This window comes from Mycteria americana, chromosome 12 (genome assembly GCF_035582795.1).
Source record: "Mycteria americana isolate JAX WOST 10 ecotype Jacksonville Zoo and Gardens chromosome 12, USCA_MyAme_1.0, whole genome shotgun sequence".
Lineage (NCBI taxonomy): Eukaryota > Metazoa > Chordata > Aves > Ciconiiformes > Ciconiidae > Mycteria > Mycteria americana.
Window position 1 is genome coordinate 5,413,222 of NC_134376.1, and position 24,498 is coordinate 5,437,719.

The 24,498-nt window shown below is 35.8% G+C and overlaps 1 protein-coding gene across 1 annotated transcript in view; it reads right to left on the minus strand.

The window, feature by feature from the left end:
- The window catches only part of SDK1 (sidekick cell adhesion molecule 1), a 430,085-nt gene that overhangs the window by 299,447 nt on the left and 106,140 nt on the right, over positions 1-24,498 (minus strand). Inside the window, exon 3 of the mRNA XM_075515084.1 lies at positions 1,870-2,029. Within this exon, the coding sequence (XP_075371199.1) occupies positions 1,870-2,029 (160 nt within the window). The remainder of the gene's footprint in view (positions 1-1,869; positions 2,030-24,498) is intronic.

Below are 24,498 nucleotides of genomic sequence, written 5' to 3' on the forward strand. Positions count from 1 at the left end.
AAATATAGCTTGTATCATGACCTGACATTCACTAGACTAAATTAAGTCCAATGAGAAGAAACAAGGTACTGTATACAGCTATGTCCACATACAGCTTGGGAAAGGTGTTCCAATACACTCATTCTAATTTATACTGCAATACACAGTAAAATTATAATTTTGTATTAGGATGTGCACTTATTTAAGAAATACCGTAAGAAATTCTGATCTTAGTTTCAAAATGTCACACGTTCTTATTCAGGTTTCTCCTAGTATCATGAAATGTAAGTCTCGCAGTGAATAGCACACCTACAAAGCTTGAGTTCTAACCTTTGCTTTTTGTTGATTCCATGTTCGTGTGTTTTGTCCTCCCACACCATTTCTTTGTCTTACTTTCTCAGCATCTTACACAGTTAAGAGCTGTTGTCAGCTCCTTCTACCAAGAAACTGCAACAGACTCCACTGTTGTTGATCAAAACAAGTGGCATTTACACAAAGTGACACTCAAACCTTCTGTGATTAATTGTGCTATTAGAGATTTTTTTGTTTTCTAGAAAGTATTCACAAATCTCTTCTACATGTGAGTATGGCTCATTTTGAGGTATCAGCATATTTCAAGGCTTGAAAACAGGAACCATTAATAGATGCAATTACTCAGGACTAAATGGTCTCATCTAAATCAAAAGTCTTTAATTTCTAGGAAAGTTCACATAGAACTATATGTTTGGTTGGAAACATAGTTGCTAAATACTTCATGTGCTAAATGACCCGAAAAAGTTTTAAAACATTATTTAAGAGACTTTTTTCCCTACTACTCCGTAAATGTAAATAATATCAAAACTAGAACTAAGGTTAGGTTACAATTTTTAAAATCTTTGAGAACAGTAATTATGGACTACCTTGTGTAACAATATAGAACTTGATATAATTATCTGCATTTTATACTAATCTATACTGTACTTTCTGTCTATAGTGATGGAGCACAACATTTCCCTACCTTAAGCAATGCAATTACAAAAGTGCAGTATTTAGCTTGGTTTGCTAAAGATGCAAGTGTTATAGAACAGCTCTGTCTGTCACATACCCCCCCCTTATAACATCTGAATTCACTAGGCAATTTCAACAAAATTTGAAAGCAACAAATAAGTTGCATAACAACTAAATTTCTATAAGGTTATAGAAATTGCCAATTGCATAGGGGAGACCCAGTTAATGCTCCCATTAAAGAAAAGCAGACAAAACTTGGCTGCTTTACACTTTGATATTTGGCCAGCCATCTGCTGCCCATCAGCAGAAATGTAGCTCTGGTTAGCCACAGTATGGGTTTTCTCTTGCTCGATGGGATGTCTTGCGGAATGGGGAGGGAGTCAGTGAGGTCCTGGGAGCAAAGTGCATAATCATAGAAGAACAGTTTGTTAAACTATAAAATTAATTTTTGCCTTCTCAGAAGTGAAACCAAAAGTTTCATATGCAATTTAAGATAGACCACGTTCTTCTAGATCTTACTGAAAAGAATAGTCCCACTGAGCTTAGCTTTGTTCAAGGATGAGTAGCACATCATATGTAACATTTAGCTAAGGAATATGCCTGCTGTTTATTACAAATACATGTAAGGTTACATCTCCAGCAAAAAGCATTTTTGGTACTTAAAAATTCTATGTTAGGACCCTTCTTTTGAAGTGTGAAATATCATTTTTAGCAAAGGAGATTCTCTCCTAGAGGTCTTACTTGTTTACAAAACCCAGTCTTCTTTCATGATAAAAAACATTCTCAATGTATCAGTATCTACTAAGCTGCTTTGAGGTATTGGGAATTTGGGGGGAGGGGTGTTTGTTTGGGGGTTTTTTTGCAATTACACTTAAAGCAGGCTATTATATGGCTTTCCTTTACCTATATTCACTGGAGTAGGCAGTTATTTCACTGTCGTTGCGTAACCACTTAAATTCCAAGGGCCAGCTGCCTTCCGCAAGGCACGTGAGTACGAGTCGATTTCCTTCCAAGTGTATCTGGGGCAAGCCTGGTTCAGTCTTGAAGTATGGTGCAACATCATCTGAAATACAGAGAGGAAAGGGTTTTGTAAGCTATTTAAGCAGGTATAGTATAAGCCACCGATATTTAGCTCATTTCTTCTCAAAATGGCCGTTGTAAAACAAGAGACAACATGATTCAGTAGTTAAGGCTTACACTGTTATATTCATAACTAAGCTTTATCTTTAGAGGCAGGATTAGCAAGATCTTGATAACCTTAGTCCTCGGGACTTACTTAGAAGTGCCCACTCAGACAAGCTTTTGTCCATGTTTACTATTTATACATATGAGGATTTCAGCATTGTCTACTGCGGCAGGCAGTGAACAGCCCTATTGGCTTTTTTTTTTCCCCCTCTTCTCTGTAAGGATTAAATCCACTCAAAGGTTTTTTTTATTTCTTGAATAGAAACCAGAAGAGTAATCTTGAATAGAAATTATTATCACAGCAGGAGAAGTGTCAGGGTAAATGAAGAATTTTGATAGAAAAAAAGAGTTTAGAAAAAAACACCTCACAAAATTGCAAGATTAATGTGTTTTTCAACATTATTGCCAACCAAAATGTGTTAAATTGTATTATCTGAAACCACTAACAGATTTTGAATTACGGTACTTCAGTAATGTTCAAGGGTCACATGTAGTCTCAAACTCTTGTTCTCCCGTGGATCACAAGTGCTCAAAATACTCGAAACAGCAAAATTCTTGACTGGTAAATTGCCAAAGCTCCACTCAAATGCAGATTTATTACAAGTCTACACCTGCTGGAGACCCACCCCTTGTCACCTCTGGAAGATGAAGGTTTTCACACTTTATGCATCAAATTTCTAGTTGTAACTATGTAGGAACTACAGACTTAATCTTAGAAGTTTACAAATACCTTCTATAATCAAAATTAAGATGTTTATGTATATATATAAAATACACAAGTTACATTCAAAGTCAGAGATTTAATACAAAATATGGAATAATATTTAATAGGTAGATATTACCATGCTCTGCTTTTTAGGACTGCAGTGTGTGTGTGTGTATTTTATACATAAAATACAAAAACCAAACAAAAACCAAACAAACAAACAAAAAAACCAAAACCCAAACCAACCAAACAAACAAAAAAATGAAAAAAAACCCACAAATGTTTGCAACTAACGGTTCAGTTAAACTGCTAATCTTTCTTTTAAAACTTATTTTAGATTAAGCTCAGGTGTTTTTATACTTGCTATTTTTGCGGGTTTTGGCTGGGAGTTAGTTTTTAGAGAGAGTTAATTTTTTCCATAGCAGCTAGTATGGGGCTGTGTTTCCGATTTGTGCTGGAAACAGTGTTGATAACACAAGGAGATAAACGTTGATATCACAGGAACGTTGATAATGTTCCTGCTGAGCAGTGCTTACACAGAGTCAAGACCTTTTCTACTCCTCACCCCACCCCACCAGCGAGGAGGCTGGGGGTGCACAAGGAGTTGGGAGGGGACACGGCTGGGACAGCTGACCCCAACTGCCCAAAGGGATATCCCACACCATATGGCATCAGAAATGGAAAGAAAATTGTGTTGGTTTTGGCTGGGATAAAGTTAATTTTCTTTATAGTAGCTAGTATGTGGTTAAGTTTTGGATTTGTGCTGAAAACAGTGTTGATAATACAGAGATGTTTTAGTTGTTGCTAAGTAGTGCTTATATTAAACCAAGGACTTTTCGGCTTCCCATGCTCTGCCAGGTGCACAAGGAGTTGGGAGGGGGCACAGCCAGGACAGCTGACCCCAGCTGCCCAAAGGGCTATTCCATCCCATATGGTGTCATGCTCAGTATATAAAGCTGGGGAAGAAGAAGGAAGCGGGGGACATTCACAGGGATGGCGTTTGTCTTCCAAGGAGCCGTTACGCATGATGGAGCCCTGCTTTCCTGGAGATGGCTGAACACCTGCCTGCCCATGGGAAGGAGTGAAGGAATTCCTTGTTTTGCTTTGCTTGCTTGGATGGCTTTTGCTTTCCCTATTAAACTGTCTTTATCTCAACCCACGAGTTTTCTCACTTTTACCCTTCTGATTCTCTCCCTCATCTCACCGGGGTGGGGGTGCGGGGGAGTGAGCGAGCGGCTGGGTGGGGCTTTGTTGCTGGCTGGGGTTAAACCATGACATCATCTAAAGAGTTTAAGCTATCTTTTACAGTTTATGGGAAGTGATCTCATGTACTTTTCAAGGCTGTCTGAAATTTTTGAATCCATAGGTCACATACTATAATCTTTAATAGTTGATAGCCACAAGACAGCAACCACACACATTAGGGAAGAAGGAGCTCAAGCTAAGGGGTCATAGTGGCTTTCAAGGTGCCCTGGTGCTCCCCCGAAGACTGGGACAGCAGTGGGTATGCAGCTCAGCCTGGTGATGTCAACCTCTCTAAGCCCTTATCTTTTGCTTTGCCTCTTATCAGGGAATTTTTATTCCTTAGCAGACCACATGGCAGCACAGCTTCATTATCAGCCTAAGCGTACAGCCCCAGGGCAGCAGCTGCGCTTCAGTTGACTGTGCTCAAGGAGTCACAGGTTGACTGTTGCCAAACCATTTGCTACAGTTGGCTATAAAGTTGAACATCAGCTGCATACATATTTGATTATTTGTATTGACAAATTATCTCCCTAGTTTTTAGAATTTAACTTCATAAAGATACAGTTATTTCTGCAGGAAAAAAAAAAGCACATCATCTTACAGCAATACTTATAAACTACTAGACAAAATCTGACCTAACAAACTGAATTTAAAAAGGTATTTTGAGGTAAGGCCCTTTTCTGATTCGTAACATTTTAAACAATTTGTTTTTCAAACAAATTGATTAATGGCTGGTGCAGATCAGTAATATTTTCTTTAAATTGGATATACAGGAAGCTATGACAGTTCAACGTATGAGAAAATAGGAACAGTTCCAAACTAGCAGATAGTCTCAGGCAAACCAAAGATGTTTTTTGCACTTCTCCACTCTATTACATGACTGAGATTATATTCTGCAAAGCTTCTTTTTTTTGTTTTAATGACTGCAAATATTGTGAAAGCGTCTTATCTCAATTCCCATTTTCTCCTAACTAGTAAAACCAACCAATATTTTAAAACTTTACAAAGAAAAATTTAAGTCAGAGTTAGACGATGTTAGTGTGAAATACAGTTATTTTACCCAGAGCAAAGCAATTTTTAACAAATACACTTCTAAACAAGTGAGGAAATGTTAAATCCTTTCAGAGGCTTCACATATATTTTGGGGAGTCTCCCAAAAGAGTTATGAGACAGACATTCTACCTTTGCAAGATTAAAGGTGTCAGGCTTCCTCTGGAGATGAAAAGGCAGTGGCAGGGAGTTGTGCTGGTATTTAGGGGAAGGGGTCATAACAGAGTCCAACTGGTAAATCGAAATTATTAGTGCCGAGTCCCCTGAAAACAATTACATTTACCTGCTAGTATATAAAGGCTCATGAAATGAGCCTGTTAAACTATTCCTCCCTGAAGAAAGTTGAGCCATTCACGGAGACCACAAGGAAACTGGTATCTCCACTATAAACTTCTACCCAAGTAATTTGTTGATCCTGTTTTTCAGTGATTTAAAGACTCAAGCAGCATAACCTCCTTCATTATTTCACTCTGAATTATCCACTTACTCCTTCTAATTTACGTCTTTCCAAGAAAAAATAATTTATTTGAAAGACAAAGACTGCTGCCCACAAGTCTGTCATTCAGCCCTACATTTCCTACTCAAATATTCCAAACCCACTCAGAGCTATCTCCCATTTAAAGTATCACAATCAAGCTGGTATTACATGAAAATGATTCTCAAAATTCAATCCAATTCTGGTAGAAGCTAAAATTTAATAGACCTATGGGAATATTTTTGTAAAGAGTATAGCATGCTTTATAAATTACCCCAGCTCTCTGGAAGATTTAGTTAAACCCTTGAAGTACTTTTATCTTCTAATCTTTTATTCCTGATTTTCTCATCAATCACATACCATCAGTTTATCAAATTCAATTATGTAATCAGAGCTCACTAAATACTCACTGAAAGCAGAAATTAAAATAAAATACTCAGCAAAGATTCCATGAAGAGAGGTAGCAGTAAAGCTTTGATGACTTTGGCATTTCTGCGGCACAGTGCTACTCACACCTCAGACACACAATCAAAACGGTGCTGCACCTTAAGCTTTAAATCTTTAAGCTGTAATGAAAAGCAAAATTTTAAACTGGACCTACAAGGACAAGTTTGGTTGTTACAGAGCATCCCAGGGAAACAGGAAAACTGGCAGGAAAAATGAAAGCCATCTCAGAAAGAAAATTGTAGGAAAGGAATAACTGGCTAAGGGATGGAAGATACAAGGGGGGCATTTAATAGGTATGAGATACTTGCACTTTATTAAGTAAATACAGGAAGGGCTTACCACAGGGCTAACCTTGGCCAATCAAGGGTTTAGAAGCCATGAGAGCATCTCAGTTTTTATTCCCTTCAAGGACAGAGCAAAAAGCTAATAAAAAGCCTTTCTGAGTCCTAGAAACAGGAATAATAAAATACTGGAATTAATATTCTTAGCTAAAATAGTTTTCTGCCTACAAAAAAAAAAAAAAAAAAAGAAGAAGAAAAAGCAAACATTCATGCTATACACCGTTGCTTTCTTTTAAATGCTAAATGTGTTAATACTTCCAGTCTCTCTCGCTCTTCAGCTACGCTGATTTAAAAATAAAAATAATTATTTAAAAAATCTGAGTTGCAAGGAGGAGTGAAAGGATAAGGTGCCAATCTGTTGGCACATATATACAGCTTCTACAAATTTTCATTAAGTCTGCTTACCAAACTCGCTAACATCCTGACTAGTATCCTTAAAGAAATGGTGCAGATTTATTTTTATGTAAATCTCAAGAAAAAATAGGATTGAATATGCCAAAATTATCTGGAAATTTGCTCCAAAACACGTCTGCCTTGCTTTTGTGCATCATTAAACTGCAAGAGTTCCATTATACTGCGAGGTCAGCCCGTCTATTTTCTTTCTTTGGTACACACAAAGCTTAGATGGATTTTATCTCAAAATGTAGTTTCAGGATCTAATTCAACAATGCCCATACACTTTTGTTTGGATTAATGTGGACATTTAAATACAAAAATGGTGCTCTATGCAATTGTTATCTACTTTGGGCTTCTCCCCAGCTGCAGCAGATGGGATGTATCACAGAAAAGCTAAGAGCTTGCTCATACTCTGTTCTCCCTGAAAATGATGTTCAGGCACAAACTTACAAATACAATCCGTAAGAGGAGAAGGCAGTCTGACTGTACAGCTTTGTACTGAATGGAATGAAAACAAAAGTGCCAAGAGTTGCTACTCATTAGTTAACCAAGGGATCCTAATCTCGTAAGGATAGAGTGAGTGAACATGACTTCAGAAACTGAGGAGAGTACCATCTCAGGGACCTCAAACATACCCTCTAATAAACACATTAATGAAGTCTGGCTAACGATTCTTAGCCCTCTAACAGCTTACATTTGTAAAATACATAAACCAAAGTCAGATTAAGTAGATCTTTCAGTTACTACAGGGTGCTACAAGATCTTGAAGCAGTCTTGCAGTGCTATCCCTCAGGAATTCATATATTTTAATTAAAGATGCAATTTGATCTTGAACACCTCTACCCTACTGAGAAAAGGAAAGTTACCACACTCCAGAGAAGTACCACATCACCTTCATCAGCAAAAAACACTGCAACTACACTGTTAAAATCTCAGCATTTTTTTCTCCAGAAATGTCAGATACCGACAGTTCCAGGTAAGATCATGTGCTCACATCTTGAGAAAATCAGTTACTGTAGTCCTGAACACACTCAGAGGAATAATAACGTAGTGAGTGCAGAGAACAGGTTAAGAGATCCCCACTGCCGTTGTTATTTGTCTTTGTTATATAGCTCTACTTTTAAGTCATTTTGAAGTGAGCCAATATTGAATATTAAAAGTAGTTTAACTTGTTCATAAATCAGCAAGTCAGAGCAAATACAGCTCAATCACTAACAAATCCTATTTGAGCAGCTGTCTTTCCATCGCTCAGTTCACCCAACAGATATGATATTGAAAATAAATTTTTGACTGAGCTACACTTTTCAATAAACCCAAACAAAACCACAATTGGTTTATTAAAAACCACACCTATATTGATTTTACCTTATTAGTCCCTAGTCAGCATGATGCACATCACCCTTTCTTCATGTGTATGTCTAAAGCTACAATCAACCGACACAGAAAAATAAAGAACAAAATATATCTGAGGAATTTTCCAGGAAAATGAGACTTGATAAATAAATTGATCTGCCCAGGGCAAGAGCAACAATATAGAAATGCTTTTGCTCTCATTGTTTGCAAGGAAAAGGGATGTGAGCCATCCTCAGGTAGGTTAATGATAACTGCCATAAAAAGAGTCTTTTAAAAGATCCATCTAGGGGATTGAATCCATAACACAAAAGTATAGTTAAATTAAAAGGAAGCTAGAGTCAGGAAACCCAAACTACAGACAGGAAGAATCTTTTCAGTAATCCAAAGAAAGTAGGTACAACTATGAAGAGCAGAATCCCATCAAGAACAGATTAAAGTTCAGATGTGACATTCACAAGCTGATGCTTCAGAGCACACACAGTTGAGTACAAACTGCTCTGTACTGATTGACAGCTGATAACTGCAACCTGCTGGGGAATCCAGGACCATTTTCTTCTTATTCCCTACTTGGATATGGAAAAGATTTTTCTCTTTTTCCTTTTCAAAAAGACCTTTTAATCTTACTATCTTAGTTCCTGATACGCATGCATACACGTACTAGCTCTGGATGCAAGTTGTATTCTCTTGTGTAAATGAACTTCAATAGCTTATATGGCATAAGAATTTGGAATTATTACATAGTAAATCTTGGGAAATGTACCAGGAAGTCAGACTGAACTGAGATATATTTGAATCAATCTTCTTTTGAATTCAAACCTTCTAAAATGCATTGGTGAGATGCTGTGAAAGTTAGTGTATGATCTATTCATAAACTGTCAACAATGTCAAACATACATTAGAGCATTCAGTCACTTTAACTGTATTGATTTGCAGAAAGGCTATTCTACCCAAAATATTGGATATTTGAGATTCAAATTTTCTTGGTTGGAAGTGTGACATAAATCACCAAGTACAACAATTAAATTTAAATTGCATTTTACTACCTCATTCTAAGCCTGTATTTGAAAGGACTGATGCATCACAGTGAATATTTCATTAAAATATCAGGTTATTTTTCAAATATACTGCCATAGTTAAGAATTTTCACACAATGGTGTAAAGCATTCCCTTAAAGTGGATTTCCTGAACTTTTATCAAAGATGATACCTGATTTTATATTGGAATAATACTGAAGCAACCGTATTTAAATCAGTCTTTCTTCTTCAATTTCATAAGTCAAGTAAATGAGCCCACACTACCCATTTTTGTCCTCCTATAGATAAGGAAGATAACTTGCTTGTTGGATACCTCTACTATGATCTCTAAATGCAAATACAGTATCAGCTGAGGTTGATGGATAGTGCTTTTAAAGGTTTAATTGGGGATGGAATTAAATTGTTTTAGGACTCAGCAAGTTCTGTGAGGAAACCTACATATTTCTAGAATAAGTGACATTTATTTCTTTTAAATGCACAGTCACTGGGAGACAAGATTTCGATGGGTAACTTTTTTCGCCTTGAATAGGTCAAGTAACTAATTGGCAAGTTAGTTATTGGGTAATTGCCAATCATATATTTGATTTGGATGGAAGAAATATTGAACTTAAGATTACATACCTGTTGCACACTGTGCCAAGAGGAAAACTAAACATTCTGTAATGTATAGTTAGGATTAGCTTTCAACAATTCAACAGAATAGGAGTCCCAAGTAGCAAGAATGAGTGTTTCACACTGATAGTTAAGTAGATTTAATTTAAAATTCGTTTTTCTTTTTTTTTTTTTTAATTGAAGCATCAGTTCTCTATTTCAGAATCACCTAAATGGCACTGCAGATTCCATTTTGCTTCTAAGCTCCTCATTTCTTGATGCAAACAGATCAAATGTTTTTCCCAAATCTTGACTAATACATAGTATTGTTTAAAAGAACAAACATCACAATTCATTCCCTTAGAAACTTCTACAATTGGAAGACACACACCACAAAATCACTTGCTAGAGGACAACCTGTTTTAATATTACCAACCTTTCTACCTTGTTTTAAGGCACAAACATTTCCTGTTATATCTCTTACACTTCTTCCATTTTTCCCTACAAACAGCTTTGGATGAACCACAAAAATATATTTGCATGTTATGCTGAGACAAGACGACAGAAAATAGCTAAAGCAGTTTTTTAATTATAAAAAAGAAAATCTTAGTATCACCAGTTGCTTAAGAGTCCTTAAACGTAACCTGTTCTTTGCATTCATAAAATCTACTCCCTAACACTCTGTCATCTGTTTAAAGACTATCCTCTCAGTCAGGATCACTTCTTGAAGAAGAATTCCCTGTTGACAAAAGATTTCTTGAGTTTTATTAGAAACACTCAAAACCGAACTGAAAGGAGGAGGGCCCACAGAAGCACAAAAGCGTTTTTACAGGACCTGGATTCTGACAGAAAAAAGGACAGTGGTCGGTAACATCACTCCGTTTAAAATTCAACATAAAACTATCTTGGTTATCCTCAAATACACTAAGAAAGATTTTCCCACATGCAATTGCATCATTCTCTTCTTAAAATTGATTTCTTTAACAGACCAGCCAAGGAGGAAAAAAAAATAGCTGATATAATTTTAACTGAGCCTCAAGCAGCTCCTGATGTATTCACCTAAAGTCCCACTAAGGTTTCCTTTTCCCATTTAATTTCCACACCTCATGTTTTAGTTTCACTTTCTGACCTCCTGTAATACTTCACTTGAGTCAGGGCAAAAAAAATTGGCTTGTTGTATAGCAGAAGGCAATCACAATTCACAGTTTCATTAATTCATGGAATATCTGCTGGAAGATTAAAAATCAAGAAGCTATAGATGGTGTTCTTAAGTTATGTTTAGTGTAGTTCATCCTCAAAAAAGGCTGCAGAATTATTTTTGGAAATATTCATGAGGATATCCTAGAGAAAGTTACAAATATACTGAGACAAAAAGACATGATAGCATACAAAGCAGGCAAATAAAAGAGAACCTATTAACTATCAAAACCAAACCAAAACCTCCAAAGAAACCTACAACGTCTCTAGGCTGAATGTGGTATCAAAGCATAACCTTCATGCCTTTTGTATTCTCGTCATATCTAGTGATGTTTGCAGAGACTTGCAGACCTCTCAAGGAAATAAGTTGTTACTGTTTAAATCTCGGCACACAGCAGGTGGAAGGCAAAACTGCCTTACAGAAACAGAATCCAAATCCAGCAGGATTTCCTTCATTATCTTAACTGTAAAGGAAGCTACCGTTCCGACTACATAATCTACAACCTCCAACCACTGTAGGGCCAGTCTGATCACACTGATATCTATCCATCAAGATATATATCCACTAAATATTCTAGCTGACACCAGGATGAAGGCAGGATGAAACCCTACAGAACATTTAACAGAACAGAAAAGATAAAAACATGAATGTGCTTTCCACCATGTTTGCCCTTGGTATAAGAGGCATTCTCAGTTGGTTATTTTGTAGAAGAAAAATTAAATCAAAAAGGAGAACAGCTGATGAGTGTCTGGAAGTACCAGAACAGAAACATGAGTGCAGCAGGAGGAAACAATGGCACAGCAAAGGCACTGCCAGACTTGAAAGGCATGTAATGCCACCTATTTATTATTTCAAGGAGAGAATTATTTCTAAATAGCAAAGCAGCTATAAATATCCACAAAAGATATAAACACACATCTCTCTTGACGAAGGGGACTGAAGGGGAAATGATTCAGGCAGAAACCTTTGTTAAAAAACAACGCCCACTCCTTACTGCCATTGTTATTTTGTTTACATGTAACTTGTAATTTTCTTTTTTTGCCCTTTAAAATTGAAAAATGTAAATAGGTTTATAAATTGGATAAGGCCTGCCTCAACAAAGTCAATTCGAAGGATCTCAATGGTGCTATTGAATTCAAGGGTGATAAGCACACGATCATACGCTATACTGAACAGAGACAGGATTGTTCGTATCCTTATCTGATGCTGAATTAGGACAAAAATGCAATCAAAGCACAGTCCAAAGTTCACAGAACTCAACTGAAATATTCCCATCATCTTAAGCAAACTCTGGAACAGGCACCTGGTTCGTGGTTGAGTCAGTAACAGAAGTGCAAAGTGATCCTTGCAGAGCTCTCGAAGTATCTCATTGCATAATTTGTGTAGACAACGGGATGATACACTGTACATGCAAGCAGGGAGATACACCTTTGCATACTTTCATGCAGAAGAGCAGGCACTAATTAAGGGCCAGATCAAAGGCTCTCTGAAAACCTGACACAAATTGGCTACCTTAATTTTCTCTAATATTGTCACTTATTTCTGCATCTTTTACACTAAACTGTTTCAGAACTATCCAAGTGGAATTCTTTCACCACCTCAGGGATAATACACATATATAGAGTCTGTAGAATTATTTTCAACAATACTGACGAAACACATAATTTCTTCCTGTCAGAAGTTGGAAGAAACATATCACTGTTCTTGAAAACATAACTCAGCTTGACTTGACACACCTGAAGGCAAAAAAAAAGGAGTTAGTTTATTAATCCGGATATTTTATTTAATTTTCTTTGGGTTATAAATAAGCAGCAAGTTAATACTGTTTTCAGTGTTTGACAGTTCTAATGTTAATTACATGTACTGGATTTTATAAATCAATACTTCTTACATAAAGTGTTATTTAACTTGCCAAGTGTAGCAATAGATCAATGCATTTACTGTTCTTGCTAACATTGATGGATGACATATATCAAAAGGATATGTAAAGGAAAAATAAAAGATTTATTTGTAAGTCAGACAGGGTTAAACCCCAGTTAGGCAGAGAGGCAACCTAAATAGTGTTTTGAAAATAATGTCATAACTTTATTAATGTTTGAGAGGTTTTCTTCTTGTTTTGGTTTTTTTGGGGGTTGGGTTTCTTGGTTTGTTGTCTGGTTGTTTGGGGGGCAGGGGGGAGGAGGGGACGGGACGGGGAGGGGTTGGGTTTGTGGTGGGGCTTTTTTTTTGCTTTTAATGCCAAGGCCTGAAGCTATCATAAGCAGATTGCTCTGTGTACAGAACTATTATATTAACTCTATATATCCTATACAATGTAGGAGCAATGAATTGCACCTCCCAAACTTTAAATATATTTTTACTGAAGTACCACATTCCTGTGTTCAGCACCCAGGACCTCTATCTAAACATGTTACTAGGTGATCAAAAGCAATAGAGCAGAGTTGATAATTGCTTTACTATTTGCAAACATGCTACAGTTAATGTGCTTAAAATTTTAATGGATGTACAAGTAAAATTTTGATCATAAGTCAACTTCAAAGATTGCTTTCAGTGTACTATGAACAGTAATAAAAGAAACCACGCAGTTAAAAATCATTCTACGAGCTAGTACTAATGCACCCGAACATCTTGAAGGAATATACAGGTCACAATGTTATTAACATTCATTATTTATTTGTGCCATTTGCAAAAAAGACATTAAGTATGTTAAAACTAGGAAATTCCAAAGAACTGAAAGCTATTACTCTGTATGTAACAACAGCAAATCAATAAAATGTTGGTTAAAACCCATTATCAGAAGTGTGTATATATACAGAATGTATAATTACATACTGAAATAGAAGGGAAAATTGTTTTTCTTCTCATATGGATAGATTTCTCAGGACAGAAGTACTAATTACCCAATATATTATGTCCAAATCACAGAACAGACAAAAAAGTCCTTTTACATAAAAAATTGTCATCAGGAGGAGCTTTTTAAAGTTAGAAAAGGTTAAGGAATGTACACCTGAAGAAGTGTTATCCTTTGGAAGTAATTCATGTAATCATTATATTTTAATACAATTTATCTGACTAGCAAATAAAAAGACACCTCTGTGTATATCACCACAACATTACATTAAGCCCAAGTAGACGCTACTTCATTAGCGCTATTACTCTGGACAATAGTCATGAGAAGCAACAAGCAATGACTTCCATCTGCTAGCCGTGTTAGCATGTTTATGAAACAATTAACAGAAAGGAATAACTGAAAAAGAGTGATGAGTCTAATTCAAAGAAAAAAGACCATTTATAAACTTTCCCTCAAACCTGGTTGGAAAAAGATGAAATTCTATTATTCTATTTAACTGAAATTTTTAAAGCAAAAAAAAAAAAAAAAGAAAAAGAAACCACTTAGTCTACTAGCTAAGGCATGTCTTGGAGGACAGTGTAATACCTTTAATGAGACTGCCAATTAATGCAAGAAAAGTCAGGAGATTGTCTTCAGAGTTGGAGTATTTTGTCTCAAACAATCAGACAAAAGACTTCCCTTGACAAAACTCATTCTTCTAAATTGTTAAAGGGAGTATGGGCATAAAAGAGAAAGTGGATCAACTGCTTTAGGTAAAGCTTGGTTTTGCAAGTTTGGTAGAATTTTGTGCAAGCCCTCAATCACCTTAAAGAGATGAGAAAATATTATCCAAGTGAAATGTGGGAATGCTGCATATGTAACCTTTCTGTCCAACTACAAACTGCGAGTCAGAAGACAGGAAGAATCTGTGAGTGAGTGGCCGAGAGATACAACACAGAACACTTACTTGCAGCAATACGACATAAAGCTTAGTCCCATCTCACCAGTGCATAATATACAAGTTGTCAAAGAAGAAAACAACCACCACACTCCTACATGGTACACTTATTATACTATATCATAATCCTACCCTCATGCAATCCAGCTCACAAGCACCTGATCATTTCTGCTGGAGCCTAATCAAATAAGTACAGATAGTCTTGCTAAATCCCGCTTAGCAGCGTTAAACAAATGAAGAGCAAACCTCTAGTCTTCTCTTTGAACCTAGACAACCTGACAATAATGAAGATGTATGTTCAAAAGGAATATGGAATAAGCCTGAACCTCGATTCATGAGGACTCCTGTATCCTGTAAGAGGTAAGCCCTGGGCGGGTTTACAAGTTCTATAAAATTGCTCACTGGGGGAAACAATCTGCTGACTTAATTCTCTGCAGGATTTCACAAGTCCCTCCAGTCATCTGTTTCTGCTGTATACATTCACATACATCATCAAGCTGACAATTTAGAAACTGGACCAGATGGATGTATAACCCAAAACAGTGTTGTTTGTTAAATCTAAAAGCTATTAATCAAAATAATTTCCTTCATTAAACTCCGTGGGAGAAAGGGACAAATATAGTTGACGTATTACACATATTTACCGGGAGCGCATCACAGGACAATACAGACTGACGTTATTTTCACCAGGCTCCACCAGAGAAAAATGTTGATAGCAGAAATGTTCTTCCTAAAAAAAGCAGATTATTGCAGGACAAAAAAAGCAGGAAAGGGCATCCTAAATACTTTCCTTGAGTAGATAAGGCATGTTATTCTTTTTTCCCCAGAGGAAATAATTACATTCTCTGAAAGGACTGGCAACTTCAAGTTATTTTTAAACAAAGAGCTGTTCTTTGTCTAACATGAGCACTAACTTGTTTTAGAAAAGTAATGGGCTCAACAAAGTTAGTTTCACCTTTCACCAGACACTTAATGCCAACCCAGCTGGAAAACAGCCTGGGCTATTTGAGGTTTAAGATTCACAGATAATACCTAGTGCTCTCCTTCTTCTCACTCTGCAATTCCTCACATATTTAGATACAGGACTAAAAAACATCGATGTATACTTCCTGTTCTTCCAACCTAAAGCTTTACAATAAAATCATTTATCTGAAGTGCATACGAAAATGTTCCAATTCTAACAACAGAAAAAACTTCTACAAACAAATTACAGAAATAGAGTCCTCTAGAAATACCTGGAAAATGGTTTCTTATATATCAAAAGGGGATTTACAAAAGAAAGTAAAGCCTGTAGCTATTTGCTTAACAGATAAACCCACAGATTTTTACAGATTAACTATTTTGGAGGAGGTCACTGAACCAGAACACAGCTGTAATCCTTTAGTGATATTCTGATACATTATTGCAAACAAACCTCATTTTGCAAGTTCTAATTGGAGCCAGGACGCACATACTCTGGCACGGCCGCAATTAAAGGGATCCCAGTAAGCAAAGTTAGAGGGCAGCCTCCTGGGCACTTCCATTCTTTTACTTCCCATCATGGTGTGAATAAGAGAAAAAGATGGAAAAAGTGCATGTGACGTACTTGTTCTTATTCTTAAAGGAATTAGCGTCTGAATTGCAAAAAATAAGAGAACAGTTTGGCCCCAATATGATTTAACTTTCTGTGGTATATTCCAAATACCCTACAGTTATTATTTTAAGGGGTTATCACATAAATACTCCTATTCATTCGTTTGTCACAATCAGAGCTTTCATTGATGTCGTTTATGAAAATGTCTTTTACTAGCGTAGATTTTAAAAGGCTTGTTTATGGAGTAGATCTTCTGAAATACATGCTCAACCAGAAACCCTGTCTGACTGAAAAGTAAATAGACTGAAATGTTAGCACATTATTACTGCCTCATTAAGAAGCAAATGAGTTGGTTTTCTCTTTGTTTAGCAATACTCAACAGGTACTTATTTTGACACCGTTTTAATGTGAAAACACATTAAATTAACACCTTCCATGGTCACGGGAAACACTTATTGGACAAAGGTCAATCCAGCAGCCTCACACAAAAATGATATTTTCTAAATTAAAGTAACATACATTAAATTACATAAGACATTCTCTACACATGCTTCTTGCCATCGTATCTGACAAAAGCTGATCATTTCTATCTTTCTACTTCATATTGACAATGTACCTCAAATACAATTTATTGTAAAAATAAATAAAATTAATAAAAATTGTATACATGACAAAAGAGCACGACCAGAGTTGACCTTCTCCTCTGCATATGCAACCAAATCATGAAAATTGTATATGCAAAGTTCAACAGCAACCTCTGTTATTTCTCTTCACTATGTATAGACAACAAGTTCTATTAATAAACAGTCAGCCTAAATTAGCACTAACATAATATTTATTTAGTTTAGACTTTTGGCCTTTAGTTTATATCAGCTTAGAAGTAAACAGAAAAAAGTGCCATAATGGCAAATATAACAATGAAGCAGTAAAAATAACATGATGATGGATTAAAATATATTGTTCTCGTTTGGAGTCAATAGGGCAAGTGCTTTATAAAAATTAGGTTTTCCTTTGACAAAATCAGTACAATACTTGCTGGTGCAAGCAATAATAAAAAAAAAAAACCTCCCATAAAACACTTCTGACTTCGCTTTCCATTTTAATCGCTGCAGGCAAAATTCAGAATACATTTGTCAAGTTGATATTATCAACACAACAGGGGCATGCCTGACTTGTTCTACATTTGTTCTGAAAGTTTACTTTTAGAGGCCATCAGCCAAGAAAGGCGAACACAGGAAACCGAAATCATTCATACCAGGTAGACACAGAAATATACGCTCAAATATTTAAGAGAAGTTTCAGCAAATATTATCATATATTACTCTGCAAGGCATCAATCACATTCAGTTTAACACTAAAGACCAACCAATCTGAAAATTAAAGGTGATTCGCACTCTCTCTTTGCTCAGTTTAATGAGACATCCTAGTCTGATCTGTGACAACTAGTGCCAACATCTTTAACTTTTTTCCTGACATCTGAAATTGATTTCAAAGACAGATACTTGAGAAGGCAAGAATACTACAGAAAAGGACATAAGAAAAGCATTGTAAAAGAGAAAATAACATGTATAGTGTTAGCTTCCCCCCCCCCCCCTTTGGTACTTAAAAATCATCTGCATCATTAAGCAACTGAAAGAAAATTCCATTAGAAATTCCTAAATGTATCAGAACCTTATTCTTGTGCCTTTGAAATGAATACCAGCCAACTATATTAAAAAAAAATTCTTTGCTGTTATGAACATTGTTCATGTTCTATGTTTGTTTTCTTTGATAATACCTGGACAAGGTTTTTTCACATTCTTAGTGAAAGCCTATTCTTTCATGAAAATAAATGCCCTTATGCACGTATTTTTTTGTATTTTAATTTCTTAGATTTCTTCTTTTCCAGACTCAAATTTATATAGAGAGAACAAATATATTACAGCGATCAAAAAAACAATTGCTTGAATTGTGTAATTCTATGATTTGCCCATAGATTGAATGAATGCATGGTTAGTTGACCTAACTGATAAAAACAATATTCACAAAAGTATTTAAATGACAAAAAAAAGCCCAACTCCTTATTAAACATACACTGGCTGAAAATGCAATGAACCCTATGCGCTGAGGCTCTACATTAAGAACCGCTACAGAAGACTATTGTTGTAACAGGAATTACCGTATCATTTAATGGATTTCAAGGATAACATAGAATGGGTTTGGGCTGCTTATTTTTAATGAGGGCACAATGATATTGGGGCAAGAAGCTTCACTTTGGCACCAATATAATGCTTGTAAGAGAGGGATTTCAACAGCTGTCCTGTACAGATGGTTGCTTTTACTTACAAAGCTTTGAACTGAAGAAAGATTAAATCTATGGATGAGGGACCTTTACCTTGCTGCTTTGCTTGCATAGTTGGCAGAGAAAAAATAGCTAAGATAGATTACAGTAAATGTCTTGTTTATATTATGCACACAGTATTTCTTAAATGTACAAAACACAATGTTTATTTGGCTTTAGCAGCATGCGGTTTCCACTGAGTGCCCTGGAGTTCTTCTGAAAAATTAAGAAATTTCAGCTTTCCTGAATTCCTGTCAGAATGTCCAGTATTAAAAAAAAATGAAAAACCAAACAAAATGAAAAACCAAACAAATAGAAATCACAAGAGGAAAAGAATCTGAGTGAAAGTCAGAAGCAATGAGTATAAAAGCAGAATGCCACACATCGCATGACTAATGGTATATGCCTGTGTTCCAAGGTAATTAATCCTATTTTTCATTGCAAGTTGAAAGTCTTGAAAGAGTCATTCCTGAGAAAAATGCTAGTTTTCTTTAAAACAACGCATAATAGTGAAGGATTCGATTTGCTGTGTTGACATAACCTTAGCAAGCAGCAATAAACACTATTCAGTGAAAATGTATTTGTATCAACTTCACAAAACTCAGAAACTACTGTGCAATTCTGACCTGAGGTTTCATTTTTGAAAGCCAGCCTCCATACTGACTTTTTAAAGATCTCAGTGTATTCCTTGGTTTACTACAACTGTTTACTGCAAATCGTTGTCTGATAACAGCTGTTCACATGTCACAAGAATATCCGCATCAGTAACAGAGGGTTTTTTGAGCCTTAAAATTGGATATCAATATACTAGATAAAGAAACTAAAAAATCCATGGCAGCTATTGCACAACTTCCAGCCTTTCACTTCTAATGAGTGCTTCTAGTGCACACCAAGGTTCAAAGGAAATACTAATTAATTCTATTCTGGCAGCTATATACTATTTGGAAGCCAAAATGGATGGACTCTGTGGGCTTCTAAGGTGAAAAATTCTCTCGTACAATTTAAAATAAATTGAGAGCTCTAAATTCTCTCAAGAGATTTAAAACTGAAACTGATCTTTTGATTTTATCAACCACATTTATAAGAGAAATACCTTTTTATAAAGAGAAGTGAAACAATAAAACGCTACTGAAGCACAAACCCCGAAATTCTGGAAGTCAAGGAAGTTGAGCTATTTGTGTATTCTTTGGAATTATAAACTTTGCTGGAAACTTAAAACCATGTGTTCCTCATCTTCTTACAGTAAACAATATGAAATGTACCCAACAAGTAGAAAGGGGGAAATGAGCAAAAGCTTTTAAATACAGTGTATTTCTAGGTCTCAGTGGGTCAAGATATTGGCACAATTGGTCTTTAACTCTAAAATAAGAGAGGCACACTAGCAATTTCTTTCAATTTATGATTACATTTCACATGAGTAGATTCTAGATCAATTGCTTTCATGGAAACTATTGCAGGAGGCCACAGAGTAGCTCCTGCCTTTCATAAAACCCACTTGGAGGACTCTGTGGCATCACCCTATTGATAAATGATTTTTGGAAATGAGACGAGTCATGGTTACATCTTCATGTGTATCCTGTAGGACACAAACCTCAAAGGATCACCTTTCGCCTCCCCTTCGTCCCTCCAGGGAACGCAACTCATTTCAAGATGGCTGGATTGTAAAGCTTGTTTCTAAAGTCCCTATATTCATATCATTTGAAAATCTGAATTAGGAAACCATTCAAAATTACTTTTTTCTCCTCATTGTTCAGTGAAAGAACTCTGCATCAGTGGTTCCACATTTTCCTTCTGATCTATTTAACTCAAACATGCTTTTTGTAATGCCACTGTGCCTTCGGACACCAACTATCATCACTACCGCTACAGGATGTATCAAATAACTGTGCCTGCTCCATCTACTGAGCATTGACCACCTGAGATCAGATGTCCACTTTGCATTTCAGTGCTTACTGAACACTTCTGAAAGTGAACTAAGAGACACAGAAGGTACCAGACATCTTACAGGCCTAAACAAAAATACCCCTAGCAACTATGCAAATGAAAAGAGCAATCTCCTCTTTTATTCTGAAGGTGTCATCAGGGATAAGAATTATAAAGTATTTCTATCACACACTTCTAATAAACAGCGTTGGATCATTAATGAAAATAAGCTTCATGAGTTCAAAATAAATCTTTGTATAAACATTATTTTAAACCGTCATACTTCATCTAGATCGATGCAGTTTTTCATTTTTAATGGCAATAGTGTTTTTGCCATATATTTCTCAAGGCAAAAAGACTTGAACTATTCATTCTTGTTCAAGCTTTCAAAAAAAATTTACCCTCAAGCACAGATAAGCATAAAATATTTCAGCTCAAAATTCAAGCAATTAAGAAAAAGTTTTCCACAGCCAAGTACGCCCTATAAAAAGTAAACATACATAGGCAAAATAAATTGGAGTAGCTACCATCATAATGATATAGGTTTATGTAACAAGATACACATTTAATGCTTTCATTCTTCTTACACTTGCTCTCTGTTCATTACCAAGCACTGAAAATAGACTTTTTTTCTCTCTGAAAATTAGGCATTCCAGTCACTAAATTATAAATTTCATTAAATTTAATCATTTCTTTCATGGGAACCTTTGTTGGTCTAAACAAGCTATTTAAAGGAAAATGTAATAACAGTGTATCAGTTCATCCTTCTCTCTATTGATACAATTATTAGAAGTTACTTACATATATATCTATCTATACATATCTCAATGGACACATTATGAATCCATTTATTATCAAGGGTTGAAATTACACATGAATTCATAAAGAAATCAATCAGCATGGATCAACAGGGTCCACAGTATGTAGTACTGCCACTGCTTGAAAGAAATCAGTAGTAAAAGAAAAGATGCTTAAAAGATACCCATGCTTTGAAGAACAAGTGGGTAAGCTGTAAGAAAACCAGCTCCATCAATTTAAACTGCAAAGAAAGAGAAGATCAGCAGAGACACTGGGTGCATTTAACGCAAGAAAGGCATGATAAGGGGGCTGACTGTGAAATATGCTGGGTGAAATCAGGTTAGCTCAAGATCACTGGAGAGATGGAAAACAGAACAAGAATGATCAGAAGCAGACTGTGTCCCGGAGGAGGCACTCATGTCCGAGATGAAAACAAATCAAGAAATGAAACTTGAATTCTTAAAGCAACATTGGCTCAAATACTGAAAATACTTCAAAATAGTGACGAGCATCATGGTAAATTTTCAGAAGAATTTTGATTCTCTGTCTTTAATTCTCCTAAAATACACAATATACAACACAATCTCTCTTTGCTTTAACCTGAGACCCTGAACTTTGCATGGAAATTCCAAAATCCAAATAGGATCTACTAATTCAACTGCATTCTGTTCATGGTGTTTCTGGTTTGAAAAATAGTGAAAACTAGTATGTCTTTAAAATCAGAGAAAAATAAGCATCCATGAAATAGCAAATATGGAATTACAAAACTAAGTTATTTTTTATTTGTTACTTGTTTCTTCAAAGTTTACAGACTGTCAGGTGATATCTACAGACATCTGCTAGTAACTACTTTAATTATGGTGACGACTAAAGGCAGACTGGTGGGGGGGGTTGTTTGCTTTCTTCTCCCCTTTTTTAACTCATTTTCCCCTTTCCCCACAGCTACCACAGCCACTGGAAGCTACTATGACCATTCCTTTCTCCACAATACACGTCTTCAAATCCACCCTTGAAGACAGAATTTCCCAAGTGACTGTAAATTATTTCCAAATTAGAGCCACAAACTGCACTGATATAAAAAGTTCATTTCTTTAACCCTGCTTGAAAAGCAAACTTTCCTCCCTCTTATCTCTCCTTGCCACCCAAATAATAGATGACGGTCATCTGTTTTATGTTAGACTATCATTCCCAGATCTCTCATGCTGATTCATTCTCAGCTTTCACAGCACAGGCACAAGTTGTCAGGAAGAGCTATGCTGGCTTCATTTCCCATATGGAATCCAACAGCTGGAGTTCATTCATTAGAGCAAGCAAAAAATCCTGAGATAAATTAAAGAGAGCAAAACAACACAGTGACAAACACATCTTCCAGTATCTCAAGTACAACACTGAAAAGTATTGTAAAGCAAGCACATTGTTCTGTCAGCCAGGGAATTAATAAAGTCCAATTACCTATGGACATGCTTGCCTCTATGAAATCCCCCCATTTTCAAATTCCAATAACCCCAAAGTTTTCCCCTTCATTCATGACTCCCTAAGTACCATTAGTTTGGTCCCACACATAACACCAGGTCCCCTCCACATCCCTATACCTTCATTCTTCACCAAATCTAGAGTTTGCTCTGTCTCAACTCTCAGTCCCTCCCATTGACACTTTATCAGGCTACAGAAATGATGAGATGCAGCAGGAGGTTCCTACTTGCTGCTGGGCCAACTAGTATCAATACCCTGTCTGGCAAGCCACTAAGTCAACTACAAAAGATAGATGCTAAGATTGTATTTAATGGAAGCAGTAATTTGGGTCCTCTATACTACCCGCTACCAATTTTCAGGAAAATTAAAATTGAAGGAATTTAATTTTTAATAAAATTAAATTAAGGAAGATTAAAATTGAAGCTTCTACCTTAGATAAATGATAATCAAATTATTTTCCTGTCTCTAGGTTATTCTTAAACAAATCCAATTATTTAACTAAATTTTATTAACTGAACTATCAACTTTAACAGCTCTTTCATATTAGCTGCTATGAAAACTTTTATCCTCAAAATAATCAACTTTCTGCTAGTAACATTTAAACATAGTCTGTAATGCTTCACAAGTGATATTGATGATTTAATGGTTTAATATAGTAGCATGGAATTCTTTTCACAGTTTGGATTTTGTTGCTTCCATAAAATGTCTACTTTAACACAACATTTCAGAAGTTTAACTATTATCAAAATAATGAGAAAATCTAATACAGTGTTATTTAGTTTCAGAAGGGGAAACTGCCTAGAATAAGGAAGTTTATTAAAAGGGCCAGAAAGGTTAAACAGCAGGGTAGAGAAGGCTAGTAAGAAAAGGTCCTTCAAAACATTAAAGTTCAAATGATAGAAAGGAAAAAAGAACACAAAGCCTTGTGTGGTAAATGTAAAAATATACAGTGAGGGTATCCCACCCCCCCAAAAAAAAGTTTCAAGAAAAACTTCATAAGGACAAAAAAAACCCAAACAAGCAAAAAAACTACATGTAGTTTTTCACATCCATTTGGAAATTATATATATCACAGAACAGATCATTTAACCACTGGTTAATGCTTCTTTTACAATGAAAACGGACTTTAACACAAATAATAATCATGACCATTGACTAAATCTTCGATGCTAAACAGTACATTGCAAGACTAATCAAACATTTTAAGAGAATTATTTAAATATAGATATTAAAAATTGCTGAGCCACCTGTAGATATAAACTCTTGTGCCTGTGAACAACAAAAAGACTCTCCCATTTTAGGTTTAGTATGATGTTTCAAGGATTTTGTAAACCTGGAAACTGCAGTAGATTTTATCATCTGCCATGACACCGCAAAATTTAAACAAAAGGCTGCTGTTTGGCTTGTGCAAGAAGCATAGCGAATACTACTTGATCCAGTGAACATAGAGAATCAACAAAACAACTTTTTTGTATTCATCATGAATGGTTTTAGTGTTAAATGACCAAAAGAACTAAAAGATAATTTGAAGATTGCCTGATAAGCTCAGAAGCCAGGGAGCAGATAGTATCACTTCATTTTTTCACTCTGTCCTTCAACAGAAAAGACACTTCTGTGTTTCAGCATAAAGAAGTTC